This window comes from Lissotriton vulgaris, chromosome 8 (assembly GCF_964263255.1).
Source record: "Lissotriton vulgaris chromosome 8, aLisVul1.2, whole genome shotgun sequence".
Lineage (NCBI taxonomy): Eukaryota > Metazoa > Chordata > Amphibia > Caudata > Salamandridae > Lissotriton > Lissotriton vulgaris.
In genome coordinates, this window is record NC_141696.1 from 1,306,650,167 (window position 1) to 1,306,673,267 (window position 23,101).

Consider the following 23,101-nt stretch of genomic DNA (forward strand, 5'->3'; position numbering starts at 1 on the left):
ACCCTGCCAACGTAGGCTGAACAAAACAAACACAAGGAGATGATGGACGGAGAGCTGAAACTTTTCAGACACTCACCCCGTCCATCATCTCTTTGTGTTTGCTTTGGTTTGGTATGTTAGAACATCGGCATCACACTGCAGCTCCTGCTCCATGGCCAGCCTTCACAAAGGTTTGAACCACTTGGAGTAATCTAATGGCAAAGCATTTTATTTGTGGCTTAGAATACTGCACCACTCGGTGTACCTCATGTCACGACTTTATCTTCACTTTATACATTTATATCTGCATAGTGTACACGCATATGTCTACCTGCCAACACACACGGTGCCACCGCGTGACACACGATATCGGCTCCCATCACAGGGTCTCCTGGGGAGAAGCTAATATCACATGGTGGCAAGGAAAATGAGATGAAAAATACTGTAAATAGTGGTTTACTAGTTCGTTTTCTGAGGCTTTGAATGGCAGACGTACATTAAGGGGTGTGAAAACACCCCAGGACATTGGAACCAGCCCCAGCAGTTGTGTTTTTTTGGGTAGGGGTGGGGAGTGGGCTGGGGTTAAAAAGTACTTTACAGGTGCTTTTGGGCTCGAGGCCCCGCCCCTTCCTCACATGGTGAGATTGGTTTTCATGTTGGGAGGTATGCATATGCTTTTTGCGCTGAGGACTTTATCATTGATTACTGTGTATTATATGGAAAATGATTAGTGTGTTTTTTTTGTTTTTTCTTTGTGTTCTCTATTTTTTTTATTTTTATGTCTAGCCTTTATATCCGAAATAAAACCAGAGTAACTGCGAAGAATAATAGTACCAGGGCACGAGTCGGGGTACCACGCGGGTGGACGGCATCCCCCCACTTATTTCCGAGGGTTTTTCAGGGTGGACGCCGTCCACCCTGCTAAATTAAAACCGCGTCCACCATTAAAAAACGGGAGCGCGGCGCGCACAAAGTAAATAAAGCATTTCCGCATTTGTCCGTAATTTTAAACGGGCACAGCTTGCCCCCACCTCCCTTCTTGACTCCGATGCTGTATGAAAGCTCAGACCCCCAGCATCACTGTAGAGGCACAGCGGGATGGCTACCCTCACACCCCCAGCCCTTGATGAGCTGTTAAAAGGTGCTCGAAGGTGACTGAGAGGGAGGGGCGGCAGCTTCGGAGCAGCGACATCTATTCACATGCAAACAGCCCTGAATGCGTCTTGTATCTACTATTTAGAGGGGGGCTCACAAATTCCATTTCTACCCAGGGCCCCAAACATCCGAGACTCGGCCAGATTACACCCCGGATTACACCCAGGCACCACGTGGTTCTCTTCACATAGCTTAATTACTGTGGCTCAATCACACCCACAATGAATAACAAAATATGGAGGACAATCAGTTCAATCAGTTCTCTCGGAGTATCTCCTGTAAGTACAGTACATCACAGTGGGGGATGGCATTTTGAACAGAGAGCCTGTCTTCTCGTTGTCTTGTGCAGGAGAGGAGCCCAAGATGATACCAGAATACTGCATGGCCACCTCTGTGTTCCCTCTCCTGTGATGGCTCCTGCCCTCCCCTCAGTGATGGCACCTGTCCCCCCATGTTGTGGCTCCAGTCCACCCCCACCTGTGATGGCTCCTGTCCCCTCCGTGGTGGATCCTGTCTCCGCCCTGGGTGGCTTCTATCCCAGTCCTGGAATGGCCCCTGCAGCGAGGGTGAAGTTCTTGATGGGCCTCTTCTCAAAAGGGCTCAGCTCAAAATTAATATGGAAAGGTGGGCGTGTAAGTAAGTGAAGGGATGTGTGAATGGCTGGATGAATTAGTGAAAGGGTGAATGGATGAATGAAAGATTGAATAAATGGATAATGAGAGAGGATAGATGGATTGATGAGTGAGGGGAAGGATGGAGAGAAAATGTAAATAGCTGGATGTATGGGTGGAAGGGTAGCTGGATGATTGATGAGGGGAAAGATGGATGAGGGGAAGGATGAGGGACGGAGGGAAAGGATGGATGGATGAGGGGAAGGATAAATGGATGAGGGGAAGGATGGATGGATGGAGGGGATGGATGGATGGATGGATGAAGGGCAGGATAAATGGATGGGATGGATGGATGGGTGAGGGGAAGGATGGATGAAAGGAAGGATGGATGGATGAGGGGAAGGATGAAGGATGGATGGATGAGGGGCAGGATGGATGGATGGATGGGTGAGGGGAAGGATGATGGATGAGGAGATGGATGGATGGAGGGGAAGGATGGATGGATGAAGGGCAGGATAAATGGATGGGATGGATGGATGGGTGAGGGGAAGGATGGATGAAAGGAAGGATGGATGACGGGAAAGGATGGATGATGAGGGGAAGGATGGATGGATGGATGGATGGATGATGAGGGGAAGGAAGGATGGATGGATGATGAGGGGGTGGGTGAAAGGATGGATGATGAGGGGAAGGGTGGATGGATGGATGATGAGGGGATGGATGGATGAGGGGATGGATGGATGATGAGGGAATGGATGGATGATGAGGGGGTGGGTGAAAGGATGGATGGATGGATGATGAGGGGAAGGATGGATGGATGATGAGGGGAAGGATGGATGGATGATGAGGGGAAAGGATGGATGGGTGATGAGGGAAAAGGATGGATGGATGATGAGGGGAAGGACAGATGGATGGATGGATGGATAGATGATGAGGGAAAAGGATGGGTGGATGATGAGGGGAAGGATGGATGGATGATGAGGGGAAGGATGGATGGATGATGAGGGGAAAGGATGGATGGGTGATGAGGGAAAAGGATGGATGGATGATGAGGGGATGGATGGATGATGAGGGGAAGGATGGATGGATGGATAGATGATGAGGGAAAAGGATGGATGGATGATGAGGGGAAGGATGGATGGATGATGAGGGAAAAGGATGGATGGATGATGAGGGAAAAGGATGGACGGATGATGAGGGGAAGGATGGATGGATGATGAGGGGATGGATGGATGGATGATGAGGGGATGGATGGATGGATGATGAAGGGAAGGACGGATGGATGGATGGATGGATGATGGGTGGGTGAAAGGATGGATGGATGGAGAGTGGGTGAAGGGATGGATGGGTGGGTGAAAGGATGGATGGATGGAGAGTGGGTGAAGGGATGGATGGATGGATGGATAAGTGGGTGAAAGGATGGATGGATGGATGATGAGTGGGTGGGTGAAAGGATGTATGGATGGTTGATGAGTGGGTGGGTGAAAGGATGGATGGATGAGTGGGTGGGTGGATGGTGGATGGGTGAAAGGATGGATCAGTGGATTGGATGGTGGGTGGGTGAAAGGATGGATGAGTGGGTGGGTGGGTGGATGGTGGGTGGATGATGGGGGTAGGTGGATGAGTGAAATGATGGATGGATTGATGGATTGATAAGTGCAAGGGTGAATGAATGGACATATGAGTGAAAGGGTGGGTGTAAGGATGGATGAGTGAGTGAAAGGGAGGGTAGATGGACAAAAGGATGAATAGATGTGTGAAGGAGTGAAATGATAGATGGATGAGTGATAGGGGCAATGGATGGATTCATGAGTGGATGAGTAGATGGATGGATGGGTGGGTGGATGGATGGATGGAAGGAAGGCTAAGTGAAAGGGTCGATGGAGAGAGAAAGGGAGGATGGATGGATGACTAAAAGAGTGGATGGGTGGAAGGATTAGTAAGTGAAAGGATGGCTGGATTGGTGAAAGGGTAAATGGCTGAATGGATGAGTGAATGGCTGGATGGGATGAAGAGTCGATGGATAAGTGTACAGATGGATAGGGTGAAAGGGTGGATAGATGGATGGATAATGGAGATGAGTGAAAGGATGGATGAGGGGATGGATGAAGGGATGGATGAGTGAAATGATACATGGAAGGATACATGATGGATAGGTTTGCAAATGGTTGAATACTTTTGGAAATGGCTGGCCTTACTTATATACTATTGCGCGACCTCTGATGTGTCTGTAAAACGTACCTATTGTTCTGAAGTTTTGTCCTAAATTTTGACCTCCTGTCCTGAATTTGTGTCCTGAATTTTGACCCTTTGTCCTGAATTTTTACACTCACCGTCCTGAATTTGCACCAATGCCAGTTGGTCACCCTAATTCTTTGTGCGGTAGAACCGAGGCTCTTTAACACAGCAGCATGAGAGTGACGAGAGAGAAACCTGGCAGAGTGCTGCCAAAGAGCTCTCCCACTCAGAATATTTCATTATTCAAGTGATCGTGAACAATTAAGGGTAAACTGAGATGTGAAAAACTAAACACAATGTGATGCGGCTTCACAAGACTTGAGTAGTTAATTAAGTATTAGTACTAGCAAGTGTGCTGTAAGTTAAATTAAGTTTTTGGAGACAAGGGAAACCCGAAGGAATAACACTAGGGTCCTTGGGTAGTATTATGTTATACAAGACAGGGGACCCTAGTTATTTAGGATCATTTGAAAGAATTGAGATATACTAAATAGTATATAGCCTCTGTCCAGCCGGACAGGAATTTATTAATTCGGATTCTTATAATAGTTCATTATTTCACATTAATACAAAAAGTGGGCACGACCTGTGACCCACAGAAAACAAGACAAAACAAGTGACAAGAATTCATGTAGAAAACGCATCAGGTGGTCTGCACTATTATTCAGTAATACAGACTAGATTCATTTCTAGCAACCCATTGTTGGCAACATTATTGTGAATTCATGGCAACATATGGTGCTTTAAAGTCGACGACGTTTCGATGCAATTCAAAGATACATGCATCATCTTCAGGACAAAACTATTTAAGTCATGTTTGTCTTAGAGTTAATTTACACATAGTACATAACCTCTTTAGCGATTCACATAAATAAATGGGGAGAAAAAAGAAAAGGAACATACAAACATAAACAGAAGAATTTCCGTTAGAAAGCTAGGCATGGTTTAGTCTATCGTCAAGAACTAATGTCCAGAAGTTTGGAGTATTGTTTTTAATTACCCCTCCCTTTACTCCTTAGTTGCAGTTAACTCCTTGTGCTGACCGACCCTAAGTGAGTATTTTGTTCAACCCTTTCACGCACTCGGATCACTCTTTACCGTAATGGCTCAAGTAATGTTACTTCTTCCCTTTTTTTAGATGCCATGTAAAACTCCCGAGCCCATTCACGCTCACTTGTAATCAACCCAGTGCAGCCCAACCAGGGCTGCCTTAGCCGACCAAGGTAGCCCGCTTCTCATACTTTTCTTCCATCTTCTTCACTGCGCCGTTTTTATGCTCACCGCGCCGTTCACGTAAAGATGTCACGGTTTTATTTATGTTTACTGCACCGTTCCCGGTTTCACTGCGCTAGTCACTTGAGAAACTCGGAAGTTGTCAGGGTTATATGGAAGAATACCTAGTAGTTCAATTAACTCGAAAACATGCATGCAGGGGCAATCACGGAATCCCACAAATTCGAACGTCAAAAACTATGATACAAATTCTCACTAGTGAATATGACGGAGGCGTCCAGTATAAATGAATTTTGAATTAGCCAACCCCACTCGCAACTATGTCTAAGAGGCTTAAAATCTCAATTCTCAATGTGCATGCATGCCACCATAGAAACAACTGTCACCAATGTTGTTTTGTTAAAAATAACCTAGCCACTTCTTAACTTCTGGACATTAGTTCTTGACGATAGACTAAACCATGCCTAGCTTTCTAACGGAAATTCTTCTGTTTATGTTTGTATGTTCCTTTTCTTTTTTCTCCCCATTTATTTATGTGAATCGCTAAAGAGGTTATGTACTATGTGTAAATTAACTCTAAGACAAACATGACTTAAATAGTTTTGTCCTGAAGATGATGCATGTATCTTTGAATTGCATCGAAACGTCGTCGACTTTAAAGCACCATATGTTGCCATGAATTCACAATAATGTTGCCAACAATGGGTTGCTAGAAATGAATCTAGTCTGTATTACTGAATAATAGTGCAGACCACCTGATGCGTTTTCTACATGAATTCTTGTCACTTGTTTTGTCTTGTTTTCTGTGGGTCACAGGTCGTGCCCACTTTTTGTATTAATGTGAAATAATGAACTATTATAAGAATCCGAATTAATAAATTCCTGTCCGGCTGGACAGAGGCTATATACTATTTAGTATATCTCAATTCTTTCAAATGATCATAAATAACTAGGGTCCCCTGTCTTGTATAACGTAAGTTAAATTAAAACATTTTACATGCACTGTGCGCCTCATGCGTGTAGAATCAGAGTACCACTAGACCGGGCCCTGCCAATTAAGTGCCGGCGCTAAGCACTGGCACAAATTAAGCCCTGCATTGAACAATTGACACCAGGCTACAAAATGTAAGTAGTATGATGGTGTACCCTTGTGTGTTCTTCCATGTGTCGCTGTTTCCACATGGAATGTTTAATGATGACAGCAACGCCCCCTTCTAGTTTGTGTTGTCGGTCTGAATTGTATAATTTTGTGGAATGGGGAGGTGTAGGATGGCGCTGGATTGTTCATTTAAACATGACTCCATGATGACGTCTGACTTGGCATTACGTATGTCAGTATATTTTTAATTTAGGCTCAATCCTGTCAGTGTTTGGATAATTGCACTACTGGATAGGGGGGCACAAAGTTTTGCAAAGGTTCTGCCCGCTTTCTTCAAGGGGTCCCCACAAAATGACATCATGATCTAGGCCTACCCCGATTTTATAGTAAGTAGTCTCTGTAAAGGGGGAAACAACCATTACAATGCATGAGTCATAATCGGCCCTTTTTTTAGGAACTATCACAAAAATAAACAGTATTAATACAAAGTAAAGCAATGTTTATATTTTGTTGCACTGAAGTAAATGAAGGCAAACAAGTCAAACTAAAATATACCAAAACTAAATACATTTCCTAAAATAAATAGAAATAAATAAATCTGCTAAAATAAATACAATGGCCAGTTAATATATCTAAAATTTAGGCATTGACCCAAGTTAATGCCCCGACAGCTCCATTGTCTTCAACCAAGATTCCCAATGTTAGACTAATGTTCTGATTTGTTACCTTTGCTGCAAATTGTAAAGCGTTCTGATATCCTTCAGGATCAAGTTCGCGCTATATAAAACTTTATAAATAAAATAAATAAATCTAGCCACAGCTAGAGAGAGGCAGCTGGGACAAAACTATGTAATACAGAGTCGCTAGTTTACAATAGGTGGGGAGATAACATATAACACTCATCGATAGAATAACGTGAATATGGAGCCCTAGTGTGTGTAATAGTCATTGTCGAGTGTGGGAAGCAGCCTCTCTGGGAACCTGTAATGTATACAAAATCTTGCAGTCAAACTTTCCTGTAGTGTTTTGAAAATGTGTTGATGTCACCTTCGCCAAACTTCATCCACATTTGGGCTGCTAATTCCTCCATACAGGGACCTTTAGTCACAGGCTTAAGTACCATGCAGCTTCAATTGTTAAATCTTGCATTATATGCAAATGATAGATCTGCCTTACATGTGATGTCACTTCCTGTCGCGATGTCACTTCCTGTCGCGATGTCACTTCCTGTCGCGATGTCACTTCCTGTCGCTATGTCACTTCCTGTCGTGATGTCACTTCCTGTGACCACGCCTACCTTGGAGAGTCCCCCCACTTCTTTTTTTAGGACTTGTGCCCTGAATAGTACATTAAAAGTAAAAGCAATGCCTTGTTATTAGAACCACCATACTCGATTGAAAAAAGTTAAACATTTCCAAACATTTTTGGTTTTTATTTTAGCAAACGTGTTAAATCTGTAGAGGTGTCTTTGTGATTAAACGCAAAGTAACTATTTACCGGGGCCGTGCCTTTTTATTTTATATTTTACAGTTTTGTTTCCCTTATAATCGGAAGCGTGGCAAGTACTCGAAAAACACCTAGTTACGGCGACAAAGGGAATTTATTGTTCTGCATTCTACTGCCGCTTACTGGTGACTGCCTGAAACAGCAACTGTTTTTATCAAAATGTTCTGGCCGTTTGCTGGTTGTTGCGAGGATGAAGACATTTTGTCGTTCTTTTCCTTTGTGACTGTAATCTGTATCCGCATTAGGAAGGGGCGAGCAAAGAGAAGCAAATGAGTCCTTCTATAGTCACAGCCACGCACAGTACACGCCATTCCTCCGGTGACTGGCTGTGTGCAACAGAAGCATTGAAGCTCAGGAGAGTAGTATAGCTCCTCTGCAGACACCGGTTCAAGGTTCAGTGAAAAGCACAAACCAAGCATTGGCAATGCCAATAGTTCTGACTTGAAAGGAACAGCATATGTAATGTGAAGCTTTACTCGTAAATAGCATGGAAATAGATGGGTTTCTGCGTGGAAGCAAAACAACGCAGAATAATATTGGTGTAGCTTAGAAGGTCAGGTGACAGTGGCACTGCCAAGCTAGACCTTAAAGTCCATGTAGGTTAACGACTGTCCTTTCACCTGCCATGCTGCCAGAGCACAGCACCCTAAATTATCTAGTTATCTAAGGCATTTTAAAGCCTTCCGGTGTCATCTGTGTGCCCCTGAAAGTTCAATCTTGGGCTGCTGTATAAATAAGCTATGTGGAGGAGAAACCCTTTTTTGTGGAAGCACACAACTTCTGCCCATTCACAACACAAACTCCTGGCTCTCAACATATGGACGAAGCCAAGGCCCCTCTCTAGTGATGCTCACACAATTGTCTGGCGACAGCTGAGTTGTAAATCCAGACCATAAAAACGGCATCAGCCCCCCATATTAATCAATTGACGTAAGCCTAAAGTAAACTCTGCAATCCACGGCACAGACAACTTTTTTACATGCTGTTCTGTAACAGACTTAGTCCTCTCGTTCTAACTTTGATATTTCAAGCACACAGAGAGAGTGATGGTAGGAGCATCATGCATTCCTACTTTTGTTTCCGATAGCTGAATGCCTTAATTGTAAGGCACACCGAGCTGTTACGCGTGTCTCCATGGCAGCTGAAAGGGACTGTATATTTGCCAGAGTACACCATGTAGGCAGTCACGACAGCAAGTAAGAATGTTTCATTGGGTGCGGGAAGATTTGTTTTAAAAATGTTTCAGGACATGCCAAGTTTTAATTTAAATATCCCTTCATCAGCGGGTGTTATTTGGATGAAGTGAGCACATAAAATAATTCCATATTCTTGGTCACAGAAGTCCATTTGTATGAATTATGTTGTTTTACCATTGCATTGCCATCCCTAGCCGTTTCAAGATGTGAGGACAATTGAGAACTCCTAATAATACCATGCATACAGCACAATAAAATACCCAAACAACTCATTTGTAGATGAAATATGTCACAAGTTTATTACTCAGGTTAGGTTAGTTTATGGGAGATACAGATGTCAGCGGTAAGTCCATTTGACAGCCATCCTGAGAAAGTTAGAGCTGTCTTGTTTGTCGGATTAACACCAATGTGCTTAGATTCTTTCCAGCTCATTCACTTAGAGTTGGTTGCCACCCTACTCTTTCCTTTTGCTTCATGCTCCTGGCAAGTCAGGGTGAGACCCCGGTTACTCAGAATTTCAACTGTCCCATGAGGGGTTCATGAGTCCTGTTCCATTATCCCAGGCCCAGCCCTGTTGACTCCCAGTGACAACAGGGATTCCCTTTGGGGTCCAAGATCCACCGTCTGGAGGTCCTTCTAGTTGTTTGAAGCTTTAGAATCGTCCTGTGACTCTGCCTTGCAATGCTGAAGGAAACATCCACAGGAATTAGATTTCTATTTTTACCTTGCATGCAAGGTAGGGTAGATGGGTGGGGAATGCAGACCATAAAAAGACCAAGTCCTGTCTGCCGACCTCTTGTAAAACCCCCTTCTGGAGGTGGTTCTTGGTGTATATAAATAGGTAGTGTCACACCTGTAGTAATGTCCAACAACTGAATTTGTATGTCTACTTCTCACATGAGACTTGTGCATTTCGCTGACATTGACTTGCGAGTACATGACAGCTGTGCAAAGTATGTTATACTCTGGTTCCAACATATCCAACATTGGTATCAGAACCTTGGCTTACATGAACTATTGAACCACCTCCATACAATCACTCACAGTTCAAAATGGGTTATTAAAGCCGCATTCTGGGAATGTGTCCAACATATCACACATAGATGCACTTCCCTGGGCAATTTTGCAAATCGTTTCATTCTCCAAAAGCTTTCCCCATGTATGAAGCATATGTAGATTCAAGTCATCCACCGCTGGCTAGGTCTTTGATCATAAAGCTGCAAGTTGGAGTACTTAAAATCAATACGCTTATTGTAGAGTGGAAACATGGCTCCGTTAACAGGGTCTTATTCCATCTGTGTACCAATTTTGCAGTAAAAAGCATTGAACACGTCTTATTTTTCTATCTGTTTGCCAAAAACGAAACATAAATGGATTAGACAACAGTACCTTATTGTGGGATTCCGCACTTTCCAATCCGAGTTTAGACTTCTTTTAACAGACATCTAACTCCTTATGATCTTTAGCCCGAGCAGACTCATGCAAATGGTGTGGCTAATCAGAAACAAGATAGGTAAAGACTTTTAATATTTTTTAGCACATGTTCTGGTCAAGGGATTGATGTTTTTTTACCTATTGACTCTGATTTGGACGCCCCTAGGCTCCAGAATGGGCTGAAAGCGCTCGCCAGCTGGATGAATTCCAACTATCTCCAGCTGAACGCAAAAAAAACTGAGATTATGATCATCGGCAAGAAACAGGAGCTCTGTGGTGACAAATGGTGGCCTCTGGAATTGGGGCCTACTCCGACTCCGGTAACGGAGACAAAAAAATCTCGGTGTTTGGTTTGACCCTGCCCTTAGTTTTGTTTCCCATACCAAGAGAGTGGCCGCCAGTTGTTTTGGTATTCTGCGAGGACTAAGACCAGCACTGAAATTTTTTGACGCCTCTACTAGGCAGCTGGTGTTGCAGGCAACGGTGATCTCCCGGCTTGACTACGCCAGCTCTCTTTTAGTAGGGGTGAACCAAGCGGAATTTACACGTTTGCAACGTATCCAGAACGCAGCAGCCAGAGCTGTGGTTGGCTTGCCCAGGTTCTGTTCCGTTGCTAATACTCTACGTTCCCTCCACTGGCTCCCAGTCAAGCAGAGGATCCAATTTAAAGTGCTTTGCCTCTCCTACAAAATTCTCAAGGGCTTTGCTGCCCCGATTCTCTCGAATCTTTTGACGCCCTATGTCCCTGCTCGCTCCTTGAGATCTTTGGGTCAGGACTTGGCAGTAGTCCCTCGGTTTAAGCTTAGCCGAGTGGGAGGCCGCTCCTTCCGAGTTCGGGCCGCGGCTTTGTGGAACTCTCTACCTTTAGAGATACGGGCGTCAGGTAATCTTTTCTTATTTCGCAGGGCCATCAAGACTTTGTTATTTCCCTGAGTCTGTTTTCTTTTAGTCTATTGTCTGGTTGTTGTGTTGTGTAGGATACCTTGTCAGGCGCCAGGACGCTCCTTCGCTGGAGCAGCTGTGCGCTGAATAAATAATCCTAACATAACATAACATATTGTATACATTTTTGCTATGAATATATTATCTTATTTTGTGAATGTATTCTTCTGATGCTACTTATTTTATGTTGACATGTGGCTTTTAAATCCTGACATTCCTAACCCTGAATGACCAAAACAAATATATGATCGGGCACGAGCGTGGTACACCATAGTACAGCGGACGGATACTAGGGTTTTTGTCACCGGACTGTGTTTTTGTCTCAGACTTCCTGATATGTTCCTTTTTTCTTGGTGGACCCCTTTGTGTTGTGATGTATCTTAATACCATGAACTTGAAATTGTATAACATTGGATGTTATACATTTTTGTGTAGCTTTAAAGGTTTTTAACTGAAAGAAACCATTTGGTATGATGAATGACATCCAGCAAGCTCTCCTGTTGGGTCCGTAAACAAGAAAACAGCTCTATTCATGTAGTGTCCGATCCAATCATAAGAATTTTACAACATAAACAACATCTTTAAAAACAATTCATGATAGATAATTTGTGGGACTGACATCAAAATTGTAGGCGGCTGGCTCTTTATATAGTATACCAAAAAGAGGTATACTGTGCAAAGAGTCCCTTACTAGTGGAAAAGGGCTTGCTCTAGCAATCCTAAGGTTCTCTTCTAGTTGGAAGTGTGGTCGAGCAGCCTTAGGCTTATCAGGGTGGAGTGTTTCACATCCGCAAAATATACACACAGTCAATAAGTGAAGCATATGACTCAATAAGGAAATCGACACCAATTTATAAAAAATAACATGTATCTTTATATACACTCCAGAATAAATATAATCGGGTAATTACTTTTCAAGATATAATTACTTTAAGTTTTCAAAAGTCCACACATAGTACAATTTTCAGAGGCTGCAATGTTATCCTATGGGAGGAAAAACAAATATGGCATACGGGTAGAATAGAGTGACTTATGAGACCAATCTGCTGGGCTTAAGGTGAGTATGGGGCAAGGCCCAAGACCGCTCCAAGAAGTCACCCCGGGCAGCACTAGGGCAGTCGGGTGCAGAGGTGCAAAACATTATCGGGTGCCCAATGTTAGTATATGGGGATCAGTCTTCGTGAAAAGAGGCTTCAGGTTTAGATTGCAAGGCCAATCGGGCTGGACCAACAAGGGGGCTCAGGCCTCACATTGTTTGTTAATGTGGGGACACCCTTGGCCCTCTTCTTCACGGGCCAGGGGTGACAGGTGCAAAGATATCCTTAGGCGTGGGGGTTTTGTCGTCTGGAGCACTCACGGTCAAGGGGGAGGGGGCCACACAAAGAGGCTGCAGGCGGCATCGAGGGGGCACCTCCTGGCGAACCCAAGGTGGGCTTCTTCTCTGGAGGGCTAAGGAACAACGCTGACACCATTGGCCCACTTTAACTCAGGTTCGGAGCAACAGGTGCAGTGATGCTGGCCAGTGTCAAGTTTATGCAGTCCAGAGTCCATACAGCTCAGTCTTTGGTAACTACAGGATGCAGGGGAACAGCTCCGCTACGCACTGGAATTCCTGAGTCTTTGGAAAAGTGCTGGCAGTCCTCCCAGGCTTTGGAGAATCAGCAGCTTGCAGGGTGAGACGACTTTGGTTCAATTGTCGAGAATAGACTAACTGGCTGCTCGAGCAGGCTTTGTTCCAAACCTCCTGAGAACAAAGGCCCTCACCTTTGGGGGTCAAAAACGCGTCTGTGGGGCCAGGCTGGCTAAGACCAGTCAGTGAGCACACGAGTTGTTGTTAGGTTTTCAGGGGACACCTCTATCGTCCCGTCTGGATACATGTATTAATACATCCATCACTGGAATCAGTGTGGGTTATTAATACAAGATGTTTGTTATCATCATGGAGCTGGGGAACTCGTTTTTATCAGTGTCCAGCACATGTTTGAAAATGGCTTCTCTGATCACTTTTACAGGTGCCTGTGGTAACCAGGCCCGTAGGACATATCTGATCACTTTGGGTGCAGAGAGACTAAATCTCTTTCGCTTTCATCCTTGATGTGAAAAACTGTCTGATCATCTTTTTTTTAGTTTTACTGACTTCTGAAGGTATATTTGACCACAGACATCCTGAACGTGTTTATTCAGCTGGCATAGGATCTCTCTTCTTTCCATCAGAAAGCAAAAATCAGGCTGGATGAAAAAAGGTGTGATCTTCAGAGGACATCTGTGACTTGGAGCATGCTTCATCGTACAATTGTAGTTGGAAAAAAATGTTGCCTACATAAATCAAAATTGCTCTTGAATGATTGTCATGTCTTGTACCTGCTGCTTTTTCGCCAAAGGAAATCAATTAGTGTTCTTGATCAGGTAATCCCAGTCTAATTGAGTCAAGTCTGGCAAAGTCTTTTCTATCATCGGATCCATCACGGTATGACTTGATCTCTAGAGATCTAAGATTATTCCATTGTTGTCAAATATCAACCAGACATTTTCCTTGCCTCTCTACTTGCTCTTAAACTTGGGCATGGAAGGACTTTGTTTCTATTGCACTCTTTTGAACTTATTTAAGCCTTTCAGCCAATGCAGAAAATGTTTTTGCGATTCTCTGGATTGAGCCCTGAAGCTTTCATGTTACATCTTAGGCAGCTCTTCGGGTCTTTTCACTGTTTGTCCGTGTCAAGTGATAAATATAGCTATGCATAGGCCCTCCATTCCTAGTCAGATATGTAAGTTATCTGACTAGGATATGGGTCTTCTCTTTACGTGCACTCAGCAAGGTAAAGTTGAGTGGTCCTACTTGACAGTCTCCTCACTGTCTTGTTCTTTTGTTGTGTAGGTGTTGCTATGGGGATTGTTAAATCTGTGTTGTCTACATTTGTCCTCAAACGCAGACTCTGACCCAGAACCGGACTCACCCTCCAAACCAAGAAATATTCTGTGGGTAGATCAGACAAGAACATACATGCTCCAGATGATCTAATCTGTGAAATAAGCCCTTGAGGGACTTCTTCCGGCCTCAAGATTTTGGCAACCTTTACTTATATACAGCTGTTCACACCCCTGTACATCTTTAATGTTCTCCTGTTGGCCCTGCAGTTTAGGTCCTTTGAGGAATGGTCATTGTAACTGTTTCCAGGGGGAAGGTTTTCAATATGGGTTTCAGTACTAACAGTTCTTAAGTTGTCTGAAGCCGTATTAATGGCACAGGTAAAGGATACTGCCCTACCTGATTTCAGTTGTGAGTGTTCTGTGGCAGAGTCCTTGATCTGTAAAATCCGTATTTGTAAAGCGCAAACTACTCACCCTTACGGGTGTCAAGGTGCTGGGGGCCGTTGTGGAAACTAAGTGAGCTATTGCCCAGAGTCACATGGTGCTGAGCTGAGCTGCCGCCGGAGCCAAGATCAAACTGTGAACCCTGTGCTCTGAAGTCAGCTGCCCTGGCCGCTGCACCGCACCTCTCCACATCTGAGGGACCGCACTGACCTCTTCAGTTGAAGTCCTCTGAGATGAGTGCCCGGCTTATGCTGCACTTCTTTACTGCTGGTTCTCTGCTTAAAAACTATGATAAAAGCTCTATCCTACAAAGAGAGGGGAAATAGCCAGCAGGTAGAGCAGATCCATTACTATCCGTAATTTCTGTAGAAATAAACTGAATCACGTGTGCCAGCAAAATGCCTCCATGAGCGCTCCATCCTCGGAGGACTCTGATGAACAGACATCTAGGTCTCCACACTGGATGTATGACGCATGCTTTTACAACGTATGCCTTTACAACGCATAGTGTTGAGGGGTGCTGGATAGTGAATAGTTTAATTTACTATTCCAACTCCAGTCCCCGTGGATAGTAGGGAAGGTGTTGGATAGTAAATTAAATCTATTCCCTATCCTAGAGCGCCCCCCAGCGCAATGCGTTGTAATGGTTTGCGTTGTAAAAGTTGCGATGTAAAAGCACTGCGTGGTAAAAGTTGCGTTGTAAAGGATGTTTCCCCTCCACACTTGATCCACACACTGTCAGCAGCATCAGCTGAAAAACATATTTATTTATTTATTTATTTTGAAAGTTTTATATAGCGCGAACAAGATCTTTGCAGATATCAGAGCGCTTTACACGGCTGGGAATGCCAGCAAGAGAGTGGGGTTACACATAAGTAGAACAGCACATCAATAATACAAATATAACAGTTAAATGTGTGCATAGATAGTCAGTAGCGTCAATAATACAATATCAGAGCGCTTTACATGGCTGGGAATGCCAGCAAAAGAGTGGGGTTACACATAAGTAATACAGCACATCAATACAAATATAACAGTAAAATGTGTGCATAGATAGTCAGTAGCGTCAATAATACAATATCAGAGCGCTTTACATGGCTGGGAATGCCAGCAAAAGAGTGGGGTTACACATAAGTAGTACAGCACATCAATACAAATATAACAGTTAAATGTGTGCATAGATAGTCAGTAGCGTCAATAATACAGGTGAGATACATAGTCATAAAGTTCGAACAAAGTAATACAGGTCAGAGTAGGGTCTTTCCAAATCCACGCTAATAGGTCAAGTGTATTTGGCCATAAAAATAGCTTTTACTTCTTTCTTAGAGTGTGCAGGAGGAGATGAGCCTGGTTTCAGGAGGGAGTGAGTTCCAGATCCTGGGTGCCATTCCTGAGAAAGAGCGTTTATAGGTTTTTACCTTCCGGAATCTTCGAGGTTTTAGCAGAAGATTGTCTGTGCCTCTAGTGTTTCTAGAGCCGCCAGAGATTGACAGCTTCTTATCATTAGCCTGTTGGATTGGCGCAGGAGACTTATGCTTGCCGGGGAGTGGGAGCAGGGTGCCCTTGCACGCTGTAGGCTGCCCATCTCCTATTAAAGTGGAAGGGAATTTTATCTTCCTTTCCTGAATGAGCTCCGTTTAGTTGTAGGCTCCAGACGCAGAGGCAGGAGTCAAGTCTGTTTGCTTCCTTTCCAATTGCCATCTTCATTGGGCCAGTGTTGTACCTGCTGCTCAGTCTATACTCCAACTGCCACCATCTTTTTTGCCCTTAGTTGAAGAAAAAGGTGATCGACTTATTATGATTTCACTTTCACCACAATGATAGGGTTATTGAGACAAGACTGTGCCCTACGGATGCGCAAACAGACATATGCCTCCTTAACAGATTTCAGTTGACCACACTCTTTGGTGTTTCTTGACGAGGAAAAGTGCTTCCGAATAGTGACCAGAAGGATAATGAGTTTTAATAGTCTTTTGCCTGCACAAGATCAGACATCACTTTTTGAAACTATTCGGGGAGAATAGAAAGGGAACGAGGTAGTCACTAACCATGTAAAGGTAAAAGTTGTGTTTTCCTTCTCTCTGCCCTTTAGAATTTATTAGCTGGTATCTTGTATTGGAGGGGAATGGGTGATGCTAGGCTGCAACAAATGCTCTGAGAAAGAGGGGGTGGTTGAGAACGCTAGGGAGATTGCTGCTTCCTTGGGTGGTTGCAGCATACTGGTCGCCTGATGTAACCGCAAAGTATCAAAGTCTTTATGGACTGGAAATCATCTTTACCACTGTTTGTTTGTTGTAACTACAGTGCACTGCAAACTGAATGAAGTTTGAATGACTCTTCCGACTATGCTAGCTAGGGATGGGGCTTTGCTCATATTTAAGTCTGTTGTAGGATATACAGTTTACTGGTCCTTCATTCTCTCCTGACCACCAGGACTCCACAGCCACAAAGCAAGCTCTCAGCCTCCATGTGCTTCCAAACACCATTGCACTAAAGTGAGGCCAAGCTTAGGATAGAACAAGGACACAATAGGTACATCTTAATGCTGGGAACATTCTTGCTGACTCCTCTATGCTGGAGATCTTGAACTTTAATGATGTTCCTTGTTTTGAAAGTGTGCAGCCCAGTTTATTTTCCTGTGAGGTCTATTACACTCTTCTTGAATGGACTCAATGAGTGTACCACTTCCTACTAAGTGCGTAGAACGTTTCTGTTGAAAATAGTCCTTGTGGAAGTTTGTGTGCTAAAGATTGGCTCCCAGACTCCATGGAGAATCAGGAAGAGAACATGTGTGCCTCACAGTTGAATTAACAATCAAGGAGTGACCCACAATGATTGTAGATGTGGAGCGAACACTGTTTAGGAGGTGTGCGAGTAGACCACAGCTACAAATACTAGATGAGACCCAAGAATGCTTCCAAAGCATAATCTGTGAAGTTAAAACTGTGAGGCTACAGCAGATAGATTTCTTGAAGGGTCATCAAGATGTCAAGACCAAATATTAACCCTATAGACAAATTAGTTGACGAGTGTCCATTGTAGGGTTACAATGGCATGCATGTTTGGATGTGTTGTTACACTGCTGTTGCTAAGTGGTTGTTAAGGAGAACCTGCAGTGCAGATCTTGTTATGTGATTTGACCAAAATTATACGATGCTGATGTAGGTCTAGGGTCATTCTAGTGTACCAGTAATTGGATGGTTTCTATTCAGAAATAGGCTATCGGTGTAAATAGGTTTATCTATTTTAGTTTAATTCGCCATTTATTATTTTGTGTAAAAATGTAAACACACTATGATAGAGAGGGTATCTAGATTAGGAATAGTGTAGGTATTGCCTGAGCTATATTCAGTTAAATGTTTTCCCTAGTTGTCTTTTATAAAGACTATACTGTGTAAACAAAGAAGAATTGTAGTGTTGTAAGAGTTTACAGAAGTATTGTGAGGCACTACACTTCACGTGCATCCTACATCATAAAGACTCTGCATTGACAAAAAAACAAGCCTTCTCTCCTGATGCTCCCAGAATCTGGAACAGCATCCCTAGTGACATCAGATCAACACCAGCTCTCCTACAATTCAGAAAAAACACATATGAAACAGATTTATAAGGGCAAGGAGCACTGCTCGTGACCTGATGATCTACCGTTGACCTTCCCTCAGAAATTGCGTCTTCCTGGGTACCAATCCCCCCATTCAGCTCTCGGGCTAGGTTTGCGCTCTACAGATACTAGCACCTACCTATAGGGGGACTGTGAATTATCTTGTTTACACAGGAGCAACACTCGTAGTGCTGCAACACCATCCCAACACGCCCCAAGGTATCCCCCCCAGTACTTTGAAACCACCCTTTAGAACAACAACACAACTTCCTAGCACTGTGACTCCAGCTCCAGCACACAGACATCACTCCATGCCATTACCTCTCCCAGTCCTCCCCAGCACACGATTGCGTCATTCTTAACCTCCTACAGCAATGAATGTTTTGCTTCTCCACAACTACATTCAAAACACAGTCATGCTCAGCAATCCACCAAGTGTACCCCATCCACCGACAGCGGCGTTATAACCCAGCCAACAAACAACAAAAAGATACACTTAAAAAAGACAATGTATTAGTATTTTGAATGCATGCTTTAGCTAAAAGCAGCGACACTCGATGAAGTGTCCTACTGTACAGTTTATGGTGCTGAAGGTTAATCGTTGAACTTCCTTTTTTGGTTACAAAAAGGGATTGCAGCCTTAAACATATTGATTGATTTTTGTATCGGACCACCAATCAATAATTGTTTTAAGTCATGGATAACTGGTTCAGTTTGTGATATTGTCATTATTGCAATCAATTTCAGAGAAAGGGTGATGTGCTGTGTCAGTGTTTACCCATCATCATGTTGATAATTGATGCTATGGGTTAACCTTTCAAACCACTGTTTGTGCCATGGCCACTAATATGAAAACTGGATGGCTTTGAAGTGTGCTTGTGATTTTTGTATTTGATTTTGCAGTTCTCATTCTGTGCATAACACTCATGTGTTTGTGTCTTTTTCTTGCTTTCAGTTCTCTGGACTGTATATCTTAGCTTTCGTTATCATCATGGTTGGATTTCTTCTGTATTGTTCCACACCAACATATAGTGCTGAGCCTCTAGCGCAAGAGGAGGACCCTGGAATCGATAACACTGGACTGAAGGTGGAAGAGGAAGAGGAGGCAGTTCCCTGTGCTATTGAGTTCATTTCTGTTGAAGACACAGCATTGAACAAGGAGTAGGGGAAGAACCAGTCTCTTCCTGGTAGCCACAGAAGAAGACTCCATTCAGACTTGAATGCTGCATTTGTTTTTTAGGGCAGTGTTTTGGACTATATTAGCCAGTAAAACATATTTTTTTAAATAGCGTTTTTTAAGTAATGAGATCTTTTCTAAGGCAGAGCCTTGTATCCATGAAACATTTTTTTAAACTTGCTGCAAGTACAGAAGGTGAGGTGATCCACAGCTGGTTCTCATGGGCACTCCTGCCTTGAAAGTACTGTGTTGACTTGTCATGCACACATGCTTTTAGTCCACAATTCACTCGCTTACACACAGCTGCCTAGTACCTGTGTGCTGATGTAAAACCTTTTCTGCTGTTTTCTAACCTGGAGAACATGACATGTAACCGCAGGAAAATACCCTGAATACTGACTGCCTGTGACCTTTGTAGACATGCAAAATAGGGAATGCTCTGATTTGGTTCAGAGAAGCTATGAATGTGTTCATGCTGTTAGAAGATAACAGACATCTTTTTTTAATTTTTTTTTATTGATAACAGACATCGAGAACTTCGCTCACATTGTATAAATGGTTCCCATACATTTCTCGTTTTTTTTTTATCTCTGGATTTAACACCACACTTGTATTGCTTACGGTAAGCAATTGGCTTAGATAGAGCAGCTACTTTCAGCCTCTGGATGGAGACATTGCCATTCATCTCAGGGGAGATGTGTCTTTCACTTTATGCTATTAGCTGTTTTTGTGTATCCTTCCGCCTCCTATGGAGTGCGTGCATCACAGTGCCTGAGGGATAATTTTTCATTTCCCTGCCACTCCGCTCTGTCGGCACCGTGTTGCTTCTTCCTGCCATGTCCCCTTTCCCTCCCCCAGTATGTCCACTCCTTGTTGCTTCCTCCCACCTCTCCCTCTTTGCCCTGTGTGTCTGCTTTCGTTGCTCCCTCCTGCTTCTCTTTTCCAGTGTATGTTGGCTCCTTGCACCTCCCACCCACTTGTTGCACATTGCCACCACTCCATCTTTCCGCTGTGTGTTCACAGAAACTCTTGGTGGTTTACTTATAGGTGAGAATTCACATATTTGACAACTCTCTTCTTATTAGCGCAGATTGAAGCTGGCTGGGTCTCGTTGGTAGAGATTCAAACTGAGTCTCATGCTCCGAGTGAGCAAAGTGTCATTTAAAAAGGCAAAGAAACACTAAAATGGTGGCTCCTCGTGCTGTTCCGCACAATTGGTAGAGCACGATCGTTTACTCCGAACACTCAACTTTACTGCAATCACTGCAATCTGAGTTTAATTTTCAAACAAGCCTAAAATTGTCTGTAACCTCTGAGGGTCTGTCCACCCAAAGCTGCAACTAACTATGCAACGGTGCAACTTGAGCACAGTCGGACCTGACCCCCATATGCTTTCTTAACTCCTTCGATGCTGAGACGGCCCACAGCCGTCATGCACTACGGTGGGCGTGTGCTGATGACGGCTGGGGCCATCATAAACCCGCCCACTTCAAAAAACGCAGCGCTGAATCGAGGCCGCGCCCAAGGGGTTAATCAGCTGTGCATTCAAAAGAACTGTTGCTCCAGCCCCGAAGGGAGATTGGGTCCGTGTGTCCTCCCCCGTTGTACATAGCTGCCAAGGTTTCAGATTGCTATGTACAACATTTTCATAATTTCCGTGTAATTATGAGTGACATTTTAACGACTATGAGTGACACTTTCTCACGTGCAAAATCGAGCAATAAAGATGAGGGAAACATAAAGATATCAGAAATTGCACCAGTTTCAGCAACGAGAAAGTAAGAAGATCTTAAAACTGCTGCAAAGCACCAGAAATGGAAGGACACTAAACTAGTACACTGACAGACTCCCGGGTGGGGGTGAGAAGAGGTAGTAAATACTTTACTTACTAAATTCTGGTCTTGATGATCAGAGCTTCAGCCAGGCAGCCACAGCGCTGCATGACTGGCATCGGTGACTGACTCTGCAGCAGGCTCAGGCTGCAGCAATTATTTTTGGTATGCCACCAGTGCCCGGTTAGTTCAGGCAACCTGTCCGAGTCCACTCCTGGCTTCCACTCAACCGAACCGGACGGTCAGTGAAGGTAACTGGTAGCCACAGGTCATGACTCTGACGACATCCTCCACTGCACTCTTCCGGCTTGGCAATATTAAATACGCCACGAGTTTCCATAACAATGGAGGAGCGGGTCTGTCGCAGCAAAGGAGCAGCGACCCAGGCATCTCCAAGGTCTTAACTATACCTTTTCTTTATCACTTACCAGTTTTAACTAGAGAAACTCTTGCCTTATACTGGTCTGGCACAATCTCTTGGTAGTCCTCGAGGGCACTGTCCTTGTTGTATTCCTCTGTGTGTGTTGTTGCTGTTGATTATCATTCTCATGTACTGTCAATTGTAGTGGCTATTGAAGGCAAGGCCGCCATTCTCCCAGTATCTTTGCACTAGATATCATCAGTTATTTAAATATTAGAGCAGAAAAGGGATATATGTGACATTTTTAACTGGAATTTTATTTTAGAAATAAAGCGAAACACGACTGGTTTTTATTATTTAACATGACATGGCGCACAAATATTATTTCTAGTATGATGAGTCTGCTACAGGTACATTTCGGAACACAAATGAAGGGATGACATGTTTACAGATTTCAAATATGAAGAAAAGCATACAAGCTTTTTTGTTTCTGTAAATGGGAAGATTTTATCATGTTGTTCAGCATAACTTTATTGGCGCGATTGATATATTTGATTTTACTAATTTAAAGAAAAATATGTATTTTGCATTTGTGAGTTAAGCTTCAACACAAAAAGGTTTAATTTTCAGAACTGCTGTATAGCATGGCAGAAATCTCCGAGAGCAAGAACTGCCTGTGTACCTTTTGTGAGGAAATATGTAATATCTTTTACAAAGAAGGTGCTTTTGTTCATTAAATGAAAACCGTGCAGAGTTTCCTGTGCACATTACCTTTTAAGAGGACATTTGTTCAAATCTTGAATGATCAGTCAACTTTGTAATTTAGTACTCTGCACAATAAAAAGTTACAGTGCCATTGCAGTGTTTCATTCATTGTTCTGTCTTCATTTCTGCTGCTTGTGTGGAAAGGTTCTAGGCTTCTCCCTGGATTTGGCGGGAAGGTGGTTATTTTAAAGCAGTGTTACTTCATTCTCAGTTGATGGAGACCTTCATTGGCCTGGTTCAAAGAATGTTGCCACACAACTCATGCTCTTTTTTACGAGCTGTCAAGCTGTATGGGACATTTACAGGCCAGCCTTTTAAATAATGACTACATTCACATGCACGCCATGTGCAGTGATGCTGGACTCGGACAAGTGCGAGAATGCAGGGAGACCAAGATTTTCTCCAGAACGGGAACCCCAGTTTCATTTCAGATGATGTTGACTAATTCCACCTTTGGATATTTCGAAAACTCATTTACCTTATATTGTTTGACCCCCAGATATGTATGTGGACTGTAGGTCAGGCTAAGCATGCTCCGGAAACATTCATTGACATATTCAAACCAGTTTGCAACTGCTCGATGAATGTTCCTAGTGAAGAGGTATATGTGGAGTTCATAAAATCGAGAAGACACTTATGAGCATCTAAGAGTTGGAAGGA

At 43.5% G+C, this 23,101-nt stretch overlaps 1 protein-coding gene across 3 annotated transcripts in view; it reads left to right on the top strand.

Moving 5' to 3' along the window:
- SLC35F2 (solute carrier family 35 member F2) overlaps positions 1 to 22,532 on the top strand; it is a 322,015-nt gene extending 299,483 nt beyond the window's left edge. For all 3 annotated transcript variants that reach the window (XM_086935238.1, XM_086935239.1, XM_086935240.1), the window contains exon 8: positions 19,262 to 22,532. In XM_086935238.1, coding sequence (XP_086791364.1) covers positions 19,262 to 19,471 — 210 coding nt within the window. In that variant the 3' untranslated portion in view covers positions 19,472 to 22,532. The remainder of the gene's footprint in view (positions 1 to 19,261) is intronic.
- The last annotated feature ends 569 nt before the right edge of the window (positions 22,533 to 23,101 follow it).